Source organism: Syngnathus floridae, chromosome 2, assembly GCF_059516105.1.
Source record: "Syngnathus floridae isolate MCC-2025c chromosome 2, RoL_Sflo_1.0, whole genome shotgun sequence".
NCBI classification, from domain to species: domain Eukaryota; kingdom Metazoa; phylum Chordata; class Actinopteri; order Syngnathiformes; family Syngnathidae; genus Syngnathus; species Syngnathus floridae.
Genome location: NC_142414.1, coordinates 17,966,941 through 17,986,176, shown reverse-complemented (window position 1 = coordinate 17,986,176; position 19,236 = coordinate 17,966,941). Strand labels below are relative to the sequence as shown.

Below are 19,236 nucleotides of genomic sequence, written 5' to 3'. Positions count from 1 at the left end.
TAAACAAATAAAGCTGTATTGTATTTAGCATGAAACATAAATTTGCTTTATTGGGCGTACCCGCAACACTCGTGATAGCCTATAAAGAAACGATGTGGGCCACCTGGGCCTTGAGTTTTACACCGCTTAACTACTGGATGGATAGCTATTGAGTGTATATATTACTTCATAGATTGTGTATGTATTCATTAATATCATTGGTTCGTAGGACCCAGTTTTATTGTGTTTTTGACCATTTCAAATGATGCCGATCGTGATGGTTGAGCTTTTATTTTGGAGGAGGATGAAAGAGGAAGTAGTGCTTAACGGTTTGTTATTGTCCGGCATTAGGCACGCGCACGTAAAAGCGAAAAAGTGTTGTGCAGCTTGTGTCCCATTCAAAGTGTTGCATTTCACTTTTATTGTACTTTGAGGCCATGAACACAAAGAAATGATGAACTAATCTGGGCCGCAGTTCGCTCGGCTGGGCTCGGACCAGTGTTGGCGGAGCAAGAACGGTGAGTGAATGAAACATCGGCCGCAGAACAAAGGGGTCCGCTTCCACACCATTGTTTAACCAGGAGGGCGCCGCTTTCTTTCCCCAAGTGGTCCAAAGGTGGGTTCGGACTGAAATAGTTCTTTCAACTCTTCAGTTCTTCTGTCCTCGTGGGGAACACTGCAGTGGAAATGTTGCTTTTCACACGTCCAACGCGCAAACCCCCTCTTAGAGACACATTGGGGATCATTTTGCTCATCTTTATTCATACGAAAATGATACTAAACAGTTTTTTGGTGTGTGGTACCTTAAGATCACAGAACTCGTGCAAAGTTCCACTCAAAACAAACAACTGAAACAACCAGCTTAATCTTCGATTTACGGCAACTTAACCTTTAAGTGTACGTAAGTCGAAACGAAATGTAGTTTAATCACTAACCGTCTTCAACGGGGTTGAAATGCTACGGCAACTTAACCTTTAAGTGTACGTAAGTCGAAACGAAATGTAGTTTAATCACTAACCGTCTTCAACGGGGTTGAAATGCATAAAAAAAAAACGTGTTGGCCCTAAATAGAAATGCAAATGAAAAATAAGGATAATGATATAAAGCGTTGATAATTGAGCGTTTTTTCACCGCATCACTATCTAACATTGACCTACGCCAATGTCGTAATTAAATCATGATTATGAATATTTGTAAAAATTCTGGACAATATACAGGACAGTCTCAGAAAATTAGAATATTGTGATAAAGTTCTGTATTTTCTGTAATGCAATTAAAAAAAAGTCATACATTCTGGATTCATTACAAATCAACTGAAATATTGCAAGCCTTTCATTATTTTAATATTGCTGATTATGGCATACAGCTTAAGAAAACTCAAATATCCTATCTCAAAATATTAGAATATCATGAAAAAGTCTACTAGTAGGGTATTCAACTAATTAACTCAGAACACCTGCAAGAGTTTCCTGAGCCTTGAAAAACACTCAGCTTGGTTCAGTAAACTAAATCACAAGCATGGGGAAGACTGCTGATCGGACTGCTGTCCAGAGGACCATCATTGACACCCTCCATCAGGAGGCTAAGACACAAAAAGAAATTTCTCAAAGAGCAAGCTGTTCACAGAGTGCAGTTTCAAAGCACATCCACAAAAAGTCAGTTGGAAGAGGGAAATGTGGCAGGAAACGCTGCACAACCAAGAGAGATGACCACACCCTTAACAGTATTGTGAAGAAGAGTCGCTTCCAGAATTTGGGGGCGCTTCATAGACAGTGGACTGAAGCTGGAGTCCAGGTATCAAAAGCCACTGTTCACAGACGTGTCCGGGAAATGGGCTACAATAGCCGTATTCCCATGGTCAAGCCACTTCTGAACTCAAGACAACAGAAGAAACGTCTGACTTGGGCTATGGAAAAGAAGCACTGGACTGTTGCAGAGTGGTCTAAAGTCCTCTTTTCAGACAAAAGCAAGTTTTGTATTTCATTTGGAAGTCAAGGCGCCAGAGTCTGGAGAAAGGCTGGAGAGAAGCAAAATCCAAGTTGCTTGAAATCCAGTGTGAAGTTCCCACAGTTAGCGATGGTTTGGGGAGCCGTGTCAGCTGCTGGTGTTGGTCCGCTGTGTTTCATCAAGTCCAGAGTAAATGCAGATTTTAGAGCACGACATGCTTACGTCTGCTGAAGAGCTCTATGGAGATGATGATTTTCATCTTCCAGCATGATCTGGCACCTGCCCACAGTGCCAAAACCACCAGTAAATGGTGTACTGATCATGGCATTACTGTCCTCGATTAGCCTGCCAATTTTCCTGACCTGAACCCCATAGAGAATTTGTGGGGTATTGTGAAGAAGAAGCTGAAAGACACCAGACCCAACAATCCAAATGAGCTAAAGGCTGCTATTGAAGCATCCTGGGCATCCATAACACCACAGCAATGCCACAAGCTGATTGCCTCCATGCCACACTACAATGATGCAGTCAGTAATCCGTGCAAAAGCATCACGGTTTTATTTCTTGTTCAACTTACTTCAGCTGTAATGAATGTCAGACCTGGTACCTCGGAATTGCTCTTATGTACGTACATAGATCTCGAATGCATAGTGGCGGTCTAAACGAATCCAACCTGTAAATTTAGTGATTTTTAATCCAATTAATCAAACATTCCATTTTGGGTGTTTCTGTAAATTTGACTAACAATGCTGTTTTTTGTTGTCAGGTGAGGGGCATCCTGTGCTCTAGTCATGACCGCTGGGAATGGCAATACAAACAGTAGTCGACACAGAGGAGAGAGCAAGCCAGCCCAGGCCGTAGTTAAATCCCACATCCTGACCCACTTAATAGAGGGCTTTGTTATCCAGGAGGGTGCTGAGCCTTTTCCTGTGAGTGCTCTGCTCGAGCAACACACACGCGCACACAAAGAATGTATCACTTATTGATGCTGGAATAGAGAGGCTAAGTATGGAGGGCTAGGAGTGACAAAATTAAATATTCAAATTTGTCATGGATTATTTCAATTCAATATTTATTGAATAATTTCATAGTCCCTGCATCATGTCATCTTTTTGTCTTCCATCCTTCCTTCCTTCACACTCAGTGGGCGAGGATGACATAATTTTGTCATCACAAACATACTTAAGTTGAGAGTGCATTTATTTTGTGTGTACAGTCTCATGCCATATTATTGGCTGTTGCAAATAAGTATGACTGTTAATTATCAAGACAAATGCCAAATGCAACTTTTAAAATGAGGATTATCTTTTTGTGTCTGTAGGTGGAACGTCCTTCCTTTTCGGTCGATTGTCTCCGGAGACACACGTCGGACTCAAGAATGACGGGGCTTCCGCCAAAGGGTAACATGAAGTCTCTGAGCCAAATAGCACAATGGTGTCATTGTTAGTACTTGCCTGCTGTCATTTTCTCCAGCCTGCAGCCCAGATTTTGCTGGCATTTCCCTTAGACTAGTTCACAACTTTTTTTTCTTTTTTTTTGGGGGGGTGGCAAACAAGACACAAGAGTAAAACCGTATAGTGGCATTGAACATCAGTCCCATCTACAACCTCATTTATGACTTTTCGCAGTAATCCCCCACTTTATCACGGTTAACGTCTCTAGGTCCGACTGTATTGGATGAAGCAGGTCTCCCCATATTGTGGAATTTCACGTTATTTTTTTATGCTATTATTAATACATTAGGGCCATACCAATGTCACATCTCAGTGCCATCGGTGGATTAACACCATTAATGTCTGCCTTATCTTCTCTGTTCAGATTTAAAAGCTCGACAAGAGCCTATGCTTACCTGTGAGCTTTGCGGCAAGGTGGATTTTGCGTACGTCTTCAAAAGGTCCAAGAGATTCTGTTCGACATCATGTGCTAAAAGGTAAATAAAGTGTCATCTGACTTTATCTGTCCCATCCATCTCCAACTACCAGTATGATGCAATTTGGTACAGTGGTTTTTTTATTGACTTTTTGTTATTGAAGGTTTTAGATAAGCTCCAGCGATCCTAAACAGGATCAACACCATAATTAAATGGTGCACTTTACATACGTCCGCCATTTTCTAAGATCACTGTGAATTAAGGCAATACACTAAATATCACTGTGCCCCACTGTCATTTAAAACAAATGAACAGCCACCCAATGTTTTTGTTCCTAGATACAATGTAGGATGCACAAAAAGAATTGGTCTCTTCCCAAACCGCAAATCCACCTTAGAGGACATGAAGAAACAAAAAGGACACAATGAAAACCATAAAAACTCCAGTTTGGAGTTTAAAGACAAGGTGGGATCAAGTCAGCTTCACTTGTTTTTCATTTTGAACATATCCATGTCGCTATTTATCAGTTGGTGGTTTTTCAATGCTTTCAGACATCTTCATGCGGGCGGACATCTTCTGGTCACGTAACTCAACCTGCACAGGGAGAAGCCAGCCAATGTTCGGACTTGTCCGGCTATAAACAAGACCAATGGGGGCCTTCGGCACAAGGCATCGACGTGCCGAGGGACCCCAGCCAGTGGAACGTGGACGACGTTTATGTTTTTATCTGCTCTCTGCCGGGTGGGGCCTTTTTTCATCGATTTATTTTCCTCACATTTGTATTGTCCATCAGGTGGCATGCAGAGCTGCTGTGCTCGTATCCTTACAATCCACCATTTGCGTCAACAGGTTGTCTGGAGATCGCGGAGGGTTTTCGTTTGCAAGAGATCGACGGTCAGGCTCTCCTGCTGCTGAAGGAAGACCATCTGGTGGGGGCCATGAACATCAAACTAGGCCCCGCGCTTAAGATTGCTGCCCATATTGGCATGCTCAAAGACTTGTAGCTCCGTTGATCATGCCCATATTTTACGCTTTACCCTTGATACAGGTAATCTGAGTTGGAAATGTTACACGACACATAAAATGTATATGTGGTTACTTTCAAAAGTGTCTCACAGCAATTCAAAGGTCAGTTTGTGACTTTTCACAGTTTTGCTTTGAAACCAGTAGTGTTGGCATGCAAAAGGGTGTAGGAGCCACTCATCAAAAGGCAGATTAAGTTTCAGAGCTTCCTGTGTGGTTTGTAGATTTACAAACTTTTACACACCACAGGCATTATTAGCAAAGTGATGACATTCTTGTAAATAACTTTTTTTTCTACATTTTCAGAAATATCTGTGAGGTACATAAGTTGTTTGTTAGGGCTTTGGCTCTAGTTTGATAGACTTAAATACACTGTCACTATTCGTACAGCAATATCAGATTGAAAATGTTCACATTTCAAACTTGATTAAAACCAATTTTTTGAATTAGAAATTTCTGTGACGTTGAAATCCACATTTTGATTTGATTCAGTGCATACGATGAGCAGCCCCATACAGTTGGTAACAATCCTGCCAGTTAAATTCACACATTGATCCCCCAAAAGTTAAAAATTCATTTGTTACTTTGATTTTTGCATTTAATCTGACAAAAATTTTAATTTCATTTTCACATACTTTTTATATATGAATGGATATTTATGTTGTGCTTTATAGACAAAATGAAAGAACCAAAGCCAACCATTTGTTAATTTAATTGAATGATTCTTTATAAAACGTCAACACACAGCAAAGAAAGAACTTAGGGCAAAGTGTCAGCAGGTGCACAGCAACTCTGAGGATGTGTTCACATGGGACCATTGACAAACATTAACCTACATGTATGACATCACCTGCACTGCGCAGTTACCTCGGTAAAAAGAATGCTTGTTAGCTTAATTTCTGTTGTCATGTCAACAAACAAGTAGACTATCAGACCAAGACCCTATTGGTTGAAACAATTTAAAGCACTTCATTTGAACTTTACAGCAATAGAGTATTGTTTTGTATGGATGGTTGATGTATTTATTAATGAAGCTTTGGTGAGTTGCATCATCTTGACTGCACAGATTTATTGGAATGCTGCTACACCGTTCAGTAACTTTGCTTTGACTTAATGTTAAGCCTGCATACTGACACTTCGATGACATCATGCGGTTTTAAAATGTTGTCCAGGGTTTATTTTTTATTTTTTTTAAGCTGCAGAAACAAAAATTTTTTGGGACGATTGATTGGAGCTAGATTGCGCACACTGCTTTGCCTGTCTCTTGTAATGCACTGGGCACTTTCCTTCATTTACAATTTGCATGCCTCAAGTACCAACCATGATTTTCAGAACACCAAACGCAAAATCAGAAACCAGTGACTCACCTTTGGAGCACACAATGGATTAACCAAACTAAATACTCTTTATAAACTTATTGGACTTTTTTGGCTCTCAAATAATCTTTAACAAATGCCAAGAAAAATAGGACATTGGGCTGCCAAGTTCGTCTTTCATTTTGACACCGCAAATGCTAACTCATCAGAATGGTGAATTTGTGCTGTGGTGGTATGAACTTCCAGGGAAGCATTCGCTTTACTGCCAACCATTTTATGTTCCATACTTCATATCAAGTGCATTTAAACTGAACTTAAATGTTAAAGAGCAGATGCAATAAGTCATACTGGTGATGAAACTGCCACCACATGAGAACTCAACACCAGGAAATCCGTCCCAACACGCACGCACATACAGAAAAAAAAAAATCAATTTGCAATCATCTAACGCCCACTTCTCGCAGTTGTGTGCTCTTACACCTTGCTCCTAAAGAGCGGCTTGGCACCGGGGCCACAGTACTCATTGTAAATGAGCTTGAAGAGGAAAAGGTGAAAGAGTGTGATGAGCGAGGCCACGCTGAACCAGAAGATGAAGGGCAGGCCTGGGTACCTGTTGGCCATGTGCTCCTCATGGTCCAGGATGGCCTTGAGGTGCAGCGTGTGGCGCAGGTCCTGCAGGTGGCGCAGGTCGGTGGAGATGTAAAGCAGCGGGGTGATGGGCTGGGTCACCATGACGGGGAAGGTGTGGCCTTTGACCTCCGACGTCAGTTCAACGGGCTCGTTGAGGCAGCCGGCTTCACACGCGTACAGCTTGACAGGCTTGTCCTGCGGCTTGACGGACACGTGGAGGAAAGGCTTGCCCTCAGCGTCTAGCAGTACCGCCAGATTGATAACATCCTTATTGTAGTGGATGCCTCTCAGGGCGTAGCTGTTGTGCAGCACGTCCGGGTCGGCTTGGAACTGGAGGTGGTTCTCTGTGAACTGGAGTCCGCCGAAGCTGAGCGCCATGCCCTGCATGGCGCCGTGGGCGCCTGCCCCCACCAGCGCCTTGCAGCCTCTCTTCTGGAGGGTCAGGGTCCAAAGTGTGACCAGCTGCAGGATCTGCGCCGTGCTGCTCAACCTCTCGGGCCACAGGTTCTCGGCGTGCATGGTGGCGTGGCCGCTGAAACAGTGGTCGGCATAGTTGAGGCTGGATTCCAGGCGGGCGCGCGCCTCGCTGCTCAGCTTGCGCTCCAACAAGGGAGCCGTCGAGGAGGATAGGATGTAGTAGAGGGTGGTGTTCACCGTGCGGCTCGATGGCGTATGCGAGTCTGTGATCTTTCTCATCTCGACGCCTAGACAAGCACAAGAGAGGGTTACTCGTATGCAACCTTGGTTAAGCGCAACTTCCGGAGTAGACTGTAATGCTTTTTCCATAAATCGTGTGACAGAAAAGAAAACAGAGTTTATGGCAGACAAACGTGTCACAAGAAGGCATGCTCACTTCCTCCACATGAAGGTGTAACCTGTGATTTAAAGGACTGTGGCACATTCACAACTGAGCAATCTGACTGCCTTGTCTTTTGATACAAAGACTTGTTTGAATTGCACTGACATGTTGATACAAAGACTTGTTTGAATCGCACTGACATGTTTAGTGACAAATGTTTACTTTGATGACAAATGTTTACTTTGATGACTCTATTGAGGATTTTGAGAATGAAAATGGCTTGCAATGTGTACAAATTGTTTTGAGAAATTCATCTACTATTTTGCAAATGTCAATTCTAATCTGAGTGAAACTGTCAGACTTGCCTTGCAACTGAACTGAGGACCAGTTAGTTAATGTTCACTACTTTGTCTAAATATAGAAGAAAATTGTGATGGACAAATTTGACCGAATGTGCTTCAAAAAGGCTACCTGAAATGAAGAGGTCCATCCAGGCCTGTTGGTGATCGATGACCAAATCGTCCACAGTGGAGCGCAGCAGCTCTCCCAGTTCCATTTTTGCTCCATCCCGAAGGCTCGCAAATGTCTCCTCCAGCTTAGACGGCTCAATGGGCTCCGAAGTCCTCACAACAGATATGATATTTTCTGTGTACTCAGACTTTGCAAAGACTTGGATCCTACTGTTGAGCTTTTTGGTGACGACCACCACCAGCATCATTCGGTTCTTCTCTAAAGGGACTCTGCCTGATGAGAGCACTATCTCTTTGTCATCCACTTTGTCCTCACTAGTGGAGAACTTGCCGCCATGATTGACATTGGCATTGTAGGAAATCACAAAGGTGTTCAACTTGTCGGAGGGGTTGTTAATGTGGATTCTCTGAAGGTAGACGTTGTGTCGACTCCTGTGAGCGATAAACTCCTCCCTGATGGTGACGCAGTCTCGAGATGCCACAGGTGAGGCGCACCGGACAGACAGGACAGATCCTTTTCGGAACCACATCATAGATGCCCGGGCTTCAGTCTGCTTCCCATCGAGATGAACGTTCGCAATGGGGGAAAATTCAGTCTGATGGACCGGAGCCGAACCAGGATGTGTAGACGACGCCACCCAGAGTTTGTTGGAGTCAGTGTCAATGAGGATATGGCCATTACCTGATATAAAGGGTGTGTCGAGTTGTTCCTGAGGTGTGCTGTACAAACCCTCCCCACGTTCCACAAGGGACTTCCATCTGTGGATTTCCGCCTGAAGACACTGTCCAGCCACCCCGCCCGGCACATCAGAGCCACTAAAGATTCTCCACCTTCGCTCTGCTCCAAGATACCAGTAGAAAATGAGGAAGACGAGCAATCCGATGAGAAGTCTCCTCGCCCAGCTGCTTGATAACAAGCTGGGAAGCCCCTTCAATCGTTGCTGGAGCCACATTGTTTGTAAACGTGCTAAAAGTCCGAAGAACTTGAGCCTCACACACGTTGTTTCAGTTAAAAAGTCCCAGACATGTTTCCAAGTGGCTTCGCTAGCGACAGGCTACATTAGCCCGGCTACGTACTTTGGAGTTGGAAAGAAAGCTGCGAAAAATTCGTCACTGTTCTTGCTTTCATATTCGTCACAATGGCTTGTCTGACACTCACCAATTATCAAGTCACACGACGTTACGTTTGATTTGACGTGTCAAAATGTAATTCTTGAGAAACTGCCGCCAGCAGCTCTGACACTTCCGGTTTATACAACAGTCGCAAAAACAAGCATGAGTCGTAAAGGGGACAAGAAAGTCGTAATTAGTGTCGTTGAACGAGCACAATAGCGTAAATAGTAAACATTGCCATCTAGTGTGTCGGTGAATGTAGTGATGACTCATATCATGCTAATCTAAGAACAGTTATACATCATCAGTTCGATCAAGAATGTTAATACGCTTCTCTAGCTTGCTTTAAAATTACATACAAAAAAAATCTCAAAATTTAGTGGTGCTTGAGCATACCCCCAAATGGTGTAAACTGCCACTGTTTAAAACCAACTATGAACAGAGGCGTGACAGTAGCTTAGTCGCCTTGTATATATTGGGATGGAGGGTTAAATATTTGAAACATGCAGAGTAAAAGGCCTACTACACCCTACACCCATTCCCACTTTTATGCACACTTATAATCATTGAGCAGAAATAGATCCCAGTCAGCACGAAAGCTATATGTGTACAGCTACCGTAACCGCTGACCAAGGAGGAAAAAAAAATATCTAAACCTTAGGGATAAAAATGATTATAGTAAAAATGGATAGAATGCACGCTGATTGCAACGTTGTGTGTGTGTGTGTGTGTGTTTGTGTGTGTGTGCGCGTGCGTGCGTGTGTTTCGAGAATGAAATTAAGACACTTGTAAATGTTATTATGCATATTAAAATTCCACCCACCCCCAAAAAATAAAATCAATATTTCAATATTTAAGTGGCGAATAAAACAGATTAAGCTCATATGGCAAACAGAAAAGAGAAATTGTAGAAAAAAAATATGAATCATGAAATAATTCTTTTTTTAAGGAAAAAATACGACTTTTTATTTTAAGGCTTTTTTTTTTTTTTCAGGGGGAGTGGACGTAATCAAGGGAGCGCTTTAGCGGTGCAGTGGTCCTGCCCACCCTCTCTGCTTGTGCGTGCAGGAACTCACGTTCGTTCAAGGAACAGCTGGGCTGACACAGTGGTTGAATCAAATTACAACTTGTTTAGATAGCATGCCTGTGTAGAATTGCAGTCACCCATTACGTCACTGCGATCCACCGGGCATGAATGGAAGCTCTGGTTTTGCTTTATTCCTGTTGTTGGTTATCAAATATTTGAAAGCGGAGAGAGAGAGAGAGAGAGAGAGAGAGAGAGAGAGAGAGAGAGAGAGAGAGAGAGAGAGAGAGAGAGAGAGAGAGAGAGAGAGAGGGGCGGGGGGGAGGCTCTCCCTTTACATAGCCGGGTCAGCAGGGAAAGTAATTCTGCACTCAGTATCCACACTCCATTCTAAGCAAGCGTCTAATTTAAACATGAAACTTTATCATCTATTGTTCCTCGTCCTTCTTCTCATCTCACTCGGTCCTCTACGCGATTGTGAGGAGCAGCAAGACCAAGGTAAGACGGACTGAAAGCGGTGCTGTGCAGCTGGCGTGCCTGTGTTACACTTATAAGTGGCAAACAGTGTAACGCACCACGTCGAATACTGTGCAAACATCTCTGCGTGCTGCTCGTCTTTATTTAGTTGTCCAGCGGAGGAAGCTGATATTTTACTTATTTAATAGCCGTGGCTATGGGAAAAACTTTTTGACAGTAACGGAGGGAATTCTGTATGTTTGTGGCCACCCCCCGCTTAAAGGAATAGCCACTGGGTGCCGCTGACGTGGACAGGGCTGTTCCTGTTTGTTTCCCGTGAGATGGGATGGAACGTAGCGTGCCCAACAACCGGTGGAAGCTAAAAAGTGAATTAAACTATAAATGAGCACGGCGACTCGCTTAACTGGGGTTGCAGAATACTTTGAAGTCAGAATTTTCCCACCTAAAGAAAACGTTTACATATTTCTTACCCCTATAAAATGTCACATTTTAAAGTCAGAATTCTGAGGAAAAAAACTAAATTATAAACTTTAAAGTCAGAATTCTCACTTTAAAGTCAGAATTCTGAGGGAAAAAAAAACTATTAACGAGCACGGTGCCTGTGAAGACTCAATGTTCCAGAATGTTCTAGAGATGTAGATTACCAACTATTACAATTACAAAACAATTACTAAAGTCAGAATTCTGACTTTCAAGACTTTAAAGTCTTCAATTCCCCCTCTCCCCAAAAGAAAACGTTTACAAATTTCACACCCCTATAAAATGTCATAATGTTTTTAAAGACTTGAAAGTCAGAATTGTCAATTTAAAGTCAGAAATCTGAGGGGGGAAAAAGTCACAATCCAGTCACCCCCACTTTTTTTCCCCTTCTTCCTTGGCAATAATTCATTTGCATAAAAAGATGTTGTCTGGCATGGAACAGATCATACAGTGTTATATGTTAAGTACTAAAGATGCTTTTAACAACGAGATGAATAATAGAAAGAGCTCCACCTGAGTGTCATTTCTACCTGTACGGGATTGTCCATGAGTGAGATTAGTTTGCTAACTTTTCTTTTGACTTTCACCAATTTCAACAACTCCCAAGATTATCCTCAATGGTGCCACAAGCGTTTTCACTACATTTTTCATCATGTTGAATCAAAATGGAATGTGAAGGCCATCTTCAGATGCCATGATAAATTCTGTCTTCCAGATAAGATTTTAATTGTGACTGTTGCAACTAAGGAGACCGATGGATTCAAGCGTTTCATGAGATCAGCAAAACATTTTAATTATACCGTCAAGGTAGGACACCACAAATCGGACACTATTATACTTTTCTACAGTAGCTTGGTGTCTTAACACTATTTGTGTGTTTACAGGTCCTTGGTCGGGATCAAAAATGGAAAGGAGGTGACGACATGTCCCCTGGGGGTGGTCAGAAAGTACGAATTCTTAAAGCTGCCCTGGAGACAATGAAGGATGAGGATAAAATCATTGTTTTTGTTGACAGGTAATGTGTCTTTACTTGAATAATAACTGTGTCCTCTTGAAGCATTTCCTTCTTTTTGGAAGTAAATGGATACTTTAGTTGAATTCCAAACCTTGTTTACTGTATTCTGCATACTGCTAGCATTGTTGTCAAGGTAACCTCAGAGAAGGAGAAAATCTTTTTCTGGGTCACCACTGCTGTGTCTGGATTGTAACTTTCCTTCTTGTGTTCCACAGCTATGATGTGATTTTCGCATCAGGTCCTAAAGAGCTGCTAAAGAAGTTTGTGCAGGCTAAACACAAGGTGGTGTTCTCCTCTGAGACCCTGATCTGGCCCAACAGACACTTGGAGGACAAACATCCACACGTTCAGGAGGGCAACAGGTTTCTCGGCTCAGGCGGTAGGCATCACTATTTTTTTTTTTACATTAATTAAATTTTGGTTTTCATTCTTAGGAAATCATTTTGGATGATCACGACGAATTCAGGATTTCTGTCTGAGCTTTGATGATTGTTTTAGCAGAACATGTAGTTGTCATGTGGTGTATTCACAGCTGGAGAGGAGGTTTCTTTGTAGGAAAACATTTTTTATGAGCACAAAAAAAAGGCAAACCTGGTCGTGGTAATGAGCCCCGGCAGTTTCAGGGCTGCTTGTATGCAAGTTAGGGCGCCTCTTTACACTAGTTTATTGTTACCCCCAGGCTTTATTGGCTACCTTCCCAACATCAAGGAAATGCTTGCTGAGTGGGCGGGAGAAGACAGCGACAGTGATCAGCTGTTTTTCACCAAGATTTATATCAACCCTGAGAAAAGAGTAAGAAATGTCCTGCTTGTCTTTTTTTCCTTTTTGGGTTGTTATATTATTTTACATAACCACAGAAAATTTCTTCATCAATTAATAAAGCATCTATGACTGCTTTTTTGGTTGTTGTAGGAATCCATAAATATCACACTGGACAGCACATGCAGATTGTTTCAAAACCTTCATGGAGCTCTTGGTGAGTGAATGACTTTTATTGTCCAACTGTGGTCAAACCTTTTTTAACTTCTTGCTGTGTGGTGCACACGGCACACTCTGCTGTTTACTGAATGCAGCTGTTGTGTTAAAAATGTTAAGTGCACCCTTCCAATAACATCTTTTCTTTTTTCTGCTTTTATTAGTTGTGAACATAACTTTTTCAGACCATATTATATGTATATTACATGTTGAGCAAAATTAAATTAGTGTAAAAGAAAACTACATAATTACAGGGGGGGGCATCACATCAAGATTATCTATTTTATTTGAGATGAATCGTACAAGAAGCCTTCATCATTTTGAATGGTGGCTGCCACGTTCAAGGTTCACAACATCAAAAGTTAAATCGCTGAAAGTTATTCATCAACATATTTACTCCCCTAATCCCGGATCAAGAAATATATACAATTCAGGCTTTATCAGTCAGGGACAGCATGTTTAAACTTGAGCTGTGCGCCTCAGTTTCTACTGCTTTTTTTCCCAAGTAAGGAATTTGTTAGTTTGACGTGAGGCTTGCAACTGAATCAAAGTGTTCTGTCTGCCACTTGGAAACAGGACTTTCAACTCCATTTGCTTGAATAGAGTTCCAAAACACAGTACATAAATCTGAGTCCACTAGTCAATGTTAAGTGATTTGTGTGTACTGTATTTCCAGATGAAGTGGTGCTAAAATTTGAAGATCGACGAGTACGGGCCAGAAATTTGCAGTACGATACACTACCTGTCATCATCCATGGGAACGGACCGACCAAGGTACCGACTTTAAGCCATCATGTCATTCAGAATAATGTGGCAAACGCAAAGAAGCAAACCTCTCTGTTACTTCTCTCTGGTAAAAAAAAATAAAAAATGTTTATGTATCATCCTGTGCAATATGTTTTTTTTAAAAAAGTGGATACATTTTATCCACAATCTTGTTAAATTAACTTTTGAAGAATTTTGTTTACTGTACTACTAATATGATTGATATTCATCGGTGAACGAGATAACCTAAAAGAAGACTTTGCATTCTAGCTTCAGCTCAACTATCTCGGCAACTACATACCAAACGCATGGACATTTGAGACGGGCTGCACAGTGTGTCATGACGATCTCCTCCCACTCGAGAATCTTAAGGTCAGTCGAGGTTCAAAACAACATTGTCTTCCAATGTAAGCAATTAAATCTTGATAATGTTCTGTTTGTTGCATGTGTTCAATAAATGCTTTCTTCCCCTCAGGAAAATGAATATCCTTTGGTGATGATTGGTATCTTCATTCAGCAGCCCACCCCCTTTATCAGTGTGTTTTTTGAACGCCTGCTGAAGCTTCAGTATCCCAAGAATAGACTCAAGCTCTTCATTTTCAACAAGGTAACGGGGCATACATTTTAGATTTTGCTCTCCTAATCAGTTTAATGCTTCCAAAATGTTGATCAAATGTACGCATACTGTCATTTTTTTTTTTTCCATTTTATTCGTTCCAAATTGTAATGCACGAAATGTTGCCTCCTGCTCTGTACTTGAATAATATCTTTCATTTTTCTGCTCAAGGAACCTCATCACGAGCGTGAGGTCAACTCTTTCCTGCAGGACCATGGTAGTCTTTACCTGGATATCAGATATATTGGGCCCAAAGATGAGATGGATGGCACAACTGCACGCAACAAGGGCTTGTGAGTGTCAAGAGCTAAACAAAAGTGACATGGGAACAAAATTAACTTTTTTTCCCCCCCTCTGTATTTTAGCAATATGTGCAGGAAGGAGAAGGACTGCGACTATTTCTTCAGCTTGGATGCTGACGTTGCTTTGACGAATGAGAACACACTCAAAATTCTCATCGAGCAAAACCTGCAAGTATAATTATCGAATATTAATTATGATCACCTCACTCTGTATGCAATAGTTTTTCTTTATATATATATTTAGGTTGATTTGTAGCTACTATAACAACCTTAAATACTCTTTAGGCCTATCGTGGCGCCATTGTTGACGCGAATTGGCCGACTTTGGAGCAACTTCTGGGGCGCCCTGAGCGCAGATGGCTACTACGCCAGGTCTGAGGACTACGTGGACCTGGTGCAAGGACACAGGGTGTAAGATGCTTAAATGTCGATGAGGTTACATTTTCCGATAAACACTTGGTGCTGTGAATGATCCAAGACGCTCGCTTGTGTTTGCAGGGGAATATGGAACGTTCCATATGTAACCAGCGCGTACTTGATGAAGGCCAGCCTCCTCCGCTCTGACCTTTCAGACGCTGATCTATTTCATTCAAATCCCACGGACCCTGACATGGCCTTCTGCCAACATGTTCGGGACAAGGTAAATGAAATATAAGAGCAATATTTAGCTCCTTGGAATGATTTGTTTTTGAAAAAAATCCAAGATTTTATATCAATTGCATTCAGAACATTAATGGCATTGCCTTCCTTGTCAGGGAGTCTTCATGTATGTAACCAACATGGAGACTTTTGGACGCATCCTATCAACAGAAAACTATCAGACCAGTCATCTGCATAATGATCTGTGGCAGATCTTTGAAAATCCCGAGGTGAGAATTCATCAGCGGAACCTGATTGGTGTATACTGGACAGTTTGACTACCTTTGGAAATGAGTTAAAGTTGTTTTACAATTATACAATTGTACAGTTACACAATTGTCCAGAGGACCTGAAAATGATGTTTTGGGATGATTTCAGGACTGGCGGGAGCGCTACATTCATGAGAACTACACTCAAATCATGGGAGGAAAAATGATTGAAACTGTGAGTTAACGTACAGTTGTCTTCTCAGTTCTTTATCTTTTGTCTTCTCCACATCTTCTTTATTTCTAGAAAAGTACTTTCTGTTTATATTATGCTTGCAATTGGTGTATATATGTTCAAATACTTTTAGTCTGGATAAAGTGTGTGTTTTAATACATCTCTCCATATTGCACAATTGTACCTCTTTCTGTTCCCCAGCCTTGCCCAGATGTATACTGGTTCCCAGTTTTCAGCGACATTGCCTGCAACCACCTGATTGAAGAAATGGAACACTTTGGGAAGTGGTCAGGAGGGAATAATGAGGTAATGTCATCATTTTTTGTGTCAATAATTGACTCTCTAAGTGTTTGTTTTCCCTCTCTTAGTGTGAGCTAGGCAGAAGAAATAACGTTTCCCTCTGTGATTATTGTTGCACTGCCAGGACGAACGAATCACAGGCGGCTACGAGAATGTCCCCACCGTTGACATCCACATGAAACAAATCAACTTTGATAAGGAATGGCACCGGTTCTTGCTGGATTTCATTGCTCCCATAACAGAACAAATGTATCCTGGTTACCATACCCAGGTAAGATCTCTGTCATTTATGACAGATTTAAAAGAAGTGTTCAATGCTACCTGAGAGCTACAACGGGAGGGAGCTTTGTAGGACCACAAATCCAGGAAATTGGATTTTGGGAAGGCTGCTGTCTGGATTCCAGAGCATTACATTCCAACTGCAGAGATTGAAAGGGAAGGTTGGCTGACATACGTACAACTATGAAGGCTACTCACGAATAATGTGACAAACAATGGTGGTCTACCAACCATGGGTTACGCTTTTGTAACAGGAAAATAATTGTCGGACAAGCCAATGTTTGTGTAGCCAATAGCTCCTGAAAATCAAAGAAATCAAGGACAGATGAGTCAGAATTTCTTAGGTCTTTGTTCACACTTATCTCTCAATATGTTAATACTATATGTGATACTGTAAGTAGGACTGGTATCGCGGCTTGGTATCGGTGAGTACTCAAGTAAATACTTACAATGGTGTCTGTCTGACAAAAGCAGATCCAAAGCTTGCTGGTTGTTTCTGTATCGCAATTTTGGCTTCCCTCAGGATAAGTATAGAAAAAATTTATTTGATCAGAGTTCCCTCGCAAGCAGCAACCAACTTTGCCTTTTTTTTTTGTTTTACCTTAATTCCCAGAAGGTTTCCAACTTTAAAACTTGCCAGAATTCCGCAAGCTTATCGGGTCCCTCCACTTTGTTATTGTTGTTGACAAAACATGTGTTCTTCCAGTGCGATACTCCCTTGAACTTCGTGGTCAGGTACAAACCTGACGAGCAGCCGCTGCTCGAGCCACACCATGACGCTTCCACATTCACTATAAATATAGCTCTCAACAGCAAAGAGGTTGACTACCAGGTAAATGGGGAAGGAGCTCGCAGAAATAGAAGCCTCGGGAACTGACGATGCGGGTGCACCCATCTCTGCTTCTTTTTCTCCATCTGTGGGCCTGATTGCTGGATGCAGAAACAGGCTTGAAGCTTGTTTTGAGCAAGAGTTGCGCCGGCCGGCGCTCGTACGGCCACACGCTCTCCTGGTGTGGCCACTCGAGCAGTTTCTGAATGCTTGCATGACTTTCCGCCTCTCTTATGTGTGTTTGCAGGTTCGTGTTGGCATAGCCTTTGTAGTTAGATATAAGCCCGATGAGCAGCCCTTTTTGAGGCCACATCATGATTCCTCCACATTCACTATAAACATAGCTCTCAATCAGAGGGGCCCTGATTACGAGGTGAGTGGAATTGGAGGTTGGTACTAATTGGACATTTTGATAAGTAACGGTTAAATTGCCCCAAAATGTAGGACAAAAGACAAGACAGGTGGACTTTTTTTTTTTTTGTACAGCACAGTTCAGGAATGCCTCCTGTAGAGTAGAAGAACCTTAGCCAAGGCAGTTCCCATTAAAAGAGAATCACAGTTGTTTGGCTGGCATGTCAATCTACATCCCTGGTGTTTCACATTTTCCCATTTCATTTTTTTCTCTATTTGCGCACTCATATGTTCCTTTGCATGAAGTATGGTCTTGTCATTGCATCCATCTCATTTCCCTGCATCGTCAACATACTGGGCTAGCTAATGATGATAGTGTATAGAATTGTGGTATACTGTGACTATAAAAGTGTACATTCTTGTATATAGTATATTTATTTTAGTTATACTATTGCCAGGTAAACTGTGCAGCATGTTTAAATTTAAAGGGTCTCCACCCTATTAAACACCAGCCAGCATTTTCTGCAGGTGAACTAAAAAAAAGGAAAAGATCAATTTGAGAGTGCTTAAGTTTGTTTTTGTATTCATCTAATTTGTCAGAAATACGCCAGCCTTTATAGGTAAAAAAATAGCCAAGATGTAAAGCAGATATTCATAACATGCCCACCATATGAGCTCAGCATCTGTTGCACAGCACTGCATGCGTAGCTAATGTGTGACTGTGACCCCAGGGTGGCGGCTGCAGGTTCATCCGTTACGACTGCGCCGTGCAAGCACCGCGCAAAGGCTGGGCCCTCATGCACCCGGGCCGCCTTACCCACTACCACGAAGGCCTGCCCACCACATCTGGCGTCCGCTACATCGCAGTGTCGTTTGTGGATCCTTGAACTCTCGCTCATCAAAACTGACGCCCACAAGCAGCATATGTAAAGAGGAAGTCAACCCCAACATTTTCTTTGTATATGAGTTGAGCAGAAATAATCACCCATTTCGCAACTGAGACGTCATTTTAAGTAAGTCCTGTTTAATTCATATTCCACAAACACAATCAGTAACTATTAGGCTGCACAGAATATATTACAAAGAACATTCTTGGGTTGACTTTGTCTCTAAGCATTTGATTAAGCATCACAACTGTTGATGGCTTCGTAGATTCACTGTCTACTACGCATTGTGCCTGCCTTCAAGATGTGTATTTTATGATGCAAAAAAGGGAACTTGGGCCAGTGAATTTAAAATTGTACATATGAGACTGTGACCCACAGTTGTACTGTCAAACAATGACTACATATTTATTTTTTCCAAGTGTGAATGTTGACATTCAGTCCTTTGTAGCTTTCGTTGGCCGCAAATGTCAACACCGATTACGACAAAACTATTTCTCAACATTCACAACATTGAAGTGTTCCACCTTTTTGCCTTAACTGTTTAAGATGAGCAATAAAACATCTTCTGTCAATCCTGACCATATTGCAGTCTAAAGCACTTACAGCACTGCAAAAACAAGAACCATGTTAATGAAAGGCCTTTATATTTGTTGAGCAAAATGTTATGGAATTGCATAATTTCCTCTTGCCCAGAGTTTCATCTTCACTA

General features: G+C 41.9%; 3 protein-coding genes across 6 annotated transcripts; 2 read left to right on the top strand and 1 right to left on the bottom strand.

Annotated features, from left to right (window-relative positions):
- The first annotated feature begins 298 nt into the window (after positions 1-298).
- Positions 299-5,272, top strand: LOC148402328 (polyhomeotic-like protein 2). 2 transcript variants are annotated; one of them, XM_088369318.1, is made up of 7 exons: positions 299-497; positions 2,693-2,855; positions 3,248-3,326; positions 3,745-3,856; positions 4,135-4,261; positions 4,348-4,537; positions 4,646-5,272. In XM_088369318.1, the coding sequence occupies exons 2-7, from the start codon at positions 2,718-2,720 to the stop codon at positions 4,798-4,800; spliced, it is 801 nt and encodes a 266-aa protein (XP_088225444.1). In that variant the 5' UTR covers positions 299-497; positions 2,693-2,717; the 3' UTR covers positions 4,801-5,272. The 2 variants fall into 2 exon arrangements, with proteins under 2 accessions (XP_088225444.1, XP_088225445.1); XM_088369319.1 differs by having other exon boundaries at positions 299-595.
- Positions 5,273-5,515: 243 nt separating this feature from the next.
- On the bottom strand, positions 5,516-9,320 carry kiaa2013 (KIAA2013 ortholog). Its single transcript, XM_088369307.1, has 2 exons — positions 8,036-9,320; positions 5,516-7,469 (listed from the first exon to the last, which is right to left on the bottom strand). The coding sequence occupies exons 1-2, from the start codon at positions 8,985-8,987 to the stop codon at positions 6,610-6,612; spliced, it is 1,812 nt and encodes a 603-aa protein (XP_088225433.1). The 5' UTR covers positions 8,988-9,320; the 3' UTR covers positions 5,516-6,609.
- Positions 9,321-10,475: 1,155 nt separating this feature from the next.
- Positions 10,476-19,105, top strand: plod1a (procollagen-lysine, 2-oxoglutarate 5-dioxygenase 1a). 3 transcript variants are annotated; one of them, XM_088369306.1, is made up of 20 exons: positions 10,477-10,669; positions 11,844-11,935; positions 12,013-12,143; positions 12,359-12,522; positions 12,823-12,935; positions 13,056-13,119; positions 13,795-13,892; positions 14,154-14,255; positions 14,359-14,490; positions 14,671-14,792; positions 14,865-14,969; positions 15,087-15,212; positions 15,300-15,441; positions 15,557-15,670; positions 15,819-15,884; positions 16,083-16,187; positions 16,306-16,452; positions 17,167-17,292; positions 17,537-17,662; positions 18,372-19,105. In XM_088369306.1, the coding sequence occupies exons 1-20, from the start codon at positions 10,585-10,587 to the stop codon at positions 18,525-18,527; spliced, it is 2,316 nt and encodes a 771-aa protein (XP_088225432.1). In that variant the 5' UTR covers positions 10,477-10,584; the 3' UTR covers positions 18,528-19,105. The 3 variants fall into 3 exon arrangements, with proteins under 3 accessions (XP_088225431.1, XP_088225432.1, XP_088225430.1); XM_088369305.1 differs by lacking the exon at positions 17,537-17,662 and having other exon boundaries at positions 10,476-10,669; XM_088369304.1 differs by lacking the exon at positions 17,167-17,292 and having other exon boundaries at positions 10,479-10,669.
- Positions 19,106-19,236: the final 131 nt, after the last annotated feature.

What these genes read in the sequence shown, in the direction of transcription:
- LOC148402328 (XM_088369318.1), top strand. Translation starts at nt 2,718, where the DNA reads ATGACCGCTGGGAATGGCAATACAAACAGTAGTCGACACAGAGGAGAG. An exon ending in GTTTGGAGTTTAAAGACAAG is followed by an intron (nt 4,262 to 4,347) that starts GTGGGATCAAGT and finishes CAATGCTTTCAG; the next exon opens with ACATCTTCATGCGGGCGGAC. An exon ending in TTTTATCTGCTCTCTGCCGG is followed by an intron (nt 4,538 to 4,645) that starts GTGGGGCCTTTT and finishes TTGCGTCAACAG; the next exon opens with GTTGTCTGGAGATCGCGGAG.
- kiaa2013 (XM_088369307.1), bottom strand. Translation starts at nt 8,987, where the DNA reads ATGTGGCTCCAGCAACGATTGAAGGGGCTTCCCAGCTTGTTATCAAGC. An exon ending in GATGGACCTCTTCATTTCAG is followed by an intron (nt 7,470 to 8,035) that starts GTAGCCTTTTTG and finishes GTGCTTGTCTAG; the next exon opens with GCGTCGAGATGAGAAAGATC.
- plod1a (XM_088369306.1), top strand. Translation starts at nt 10,585, where the DNA reads ATGAAACTTTATCATCTATTGTTCCTCGTCCTTCTTCTCATCTCACTC. An exon ending in AAACCTTCATGGAGCTCTTG is followed by an intron (nt 13,120 to 13,794) that starts GTGAGTGAATGA and finishes CTGTATTTCCAG; the next exon opens with ATGAAGTGGTGCTAAAATTT. An exon ending in GCAAAGAGGTTGACTACCAG is followed by an intron (nt 17,293 to 17,536) that starts GTAAATGGGGAA and finishes GTGTGTTTGCAG; the next exon opens with GTTCGTGTTGGCATAGCCTT.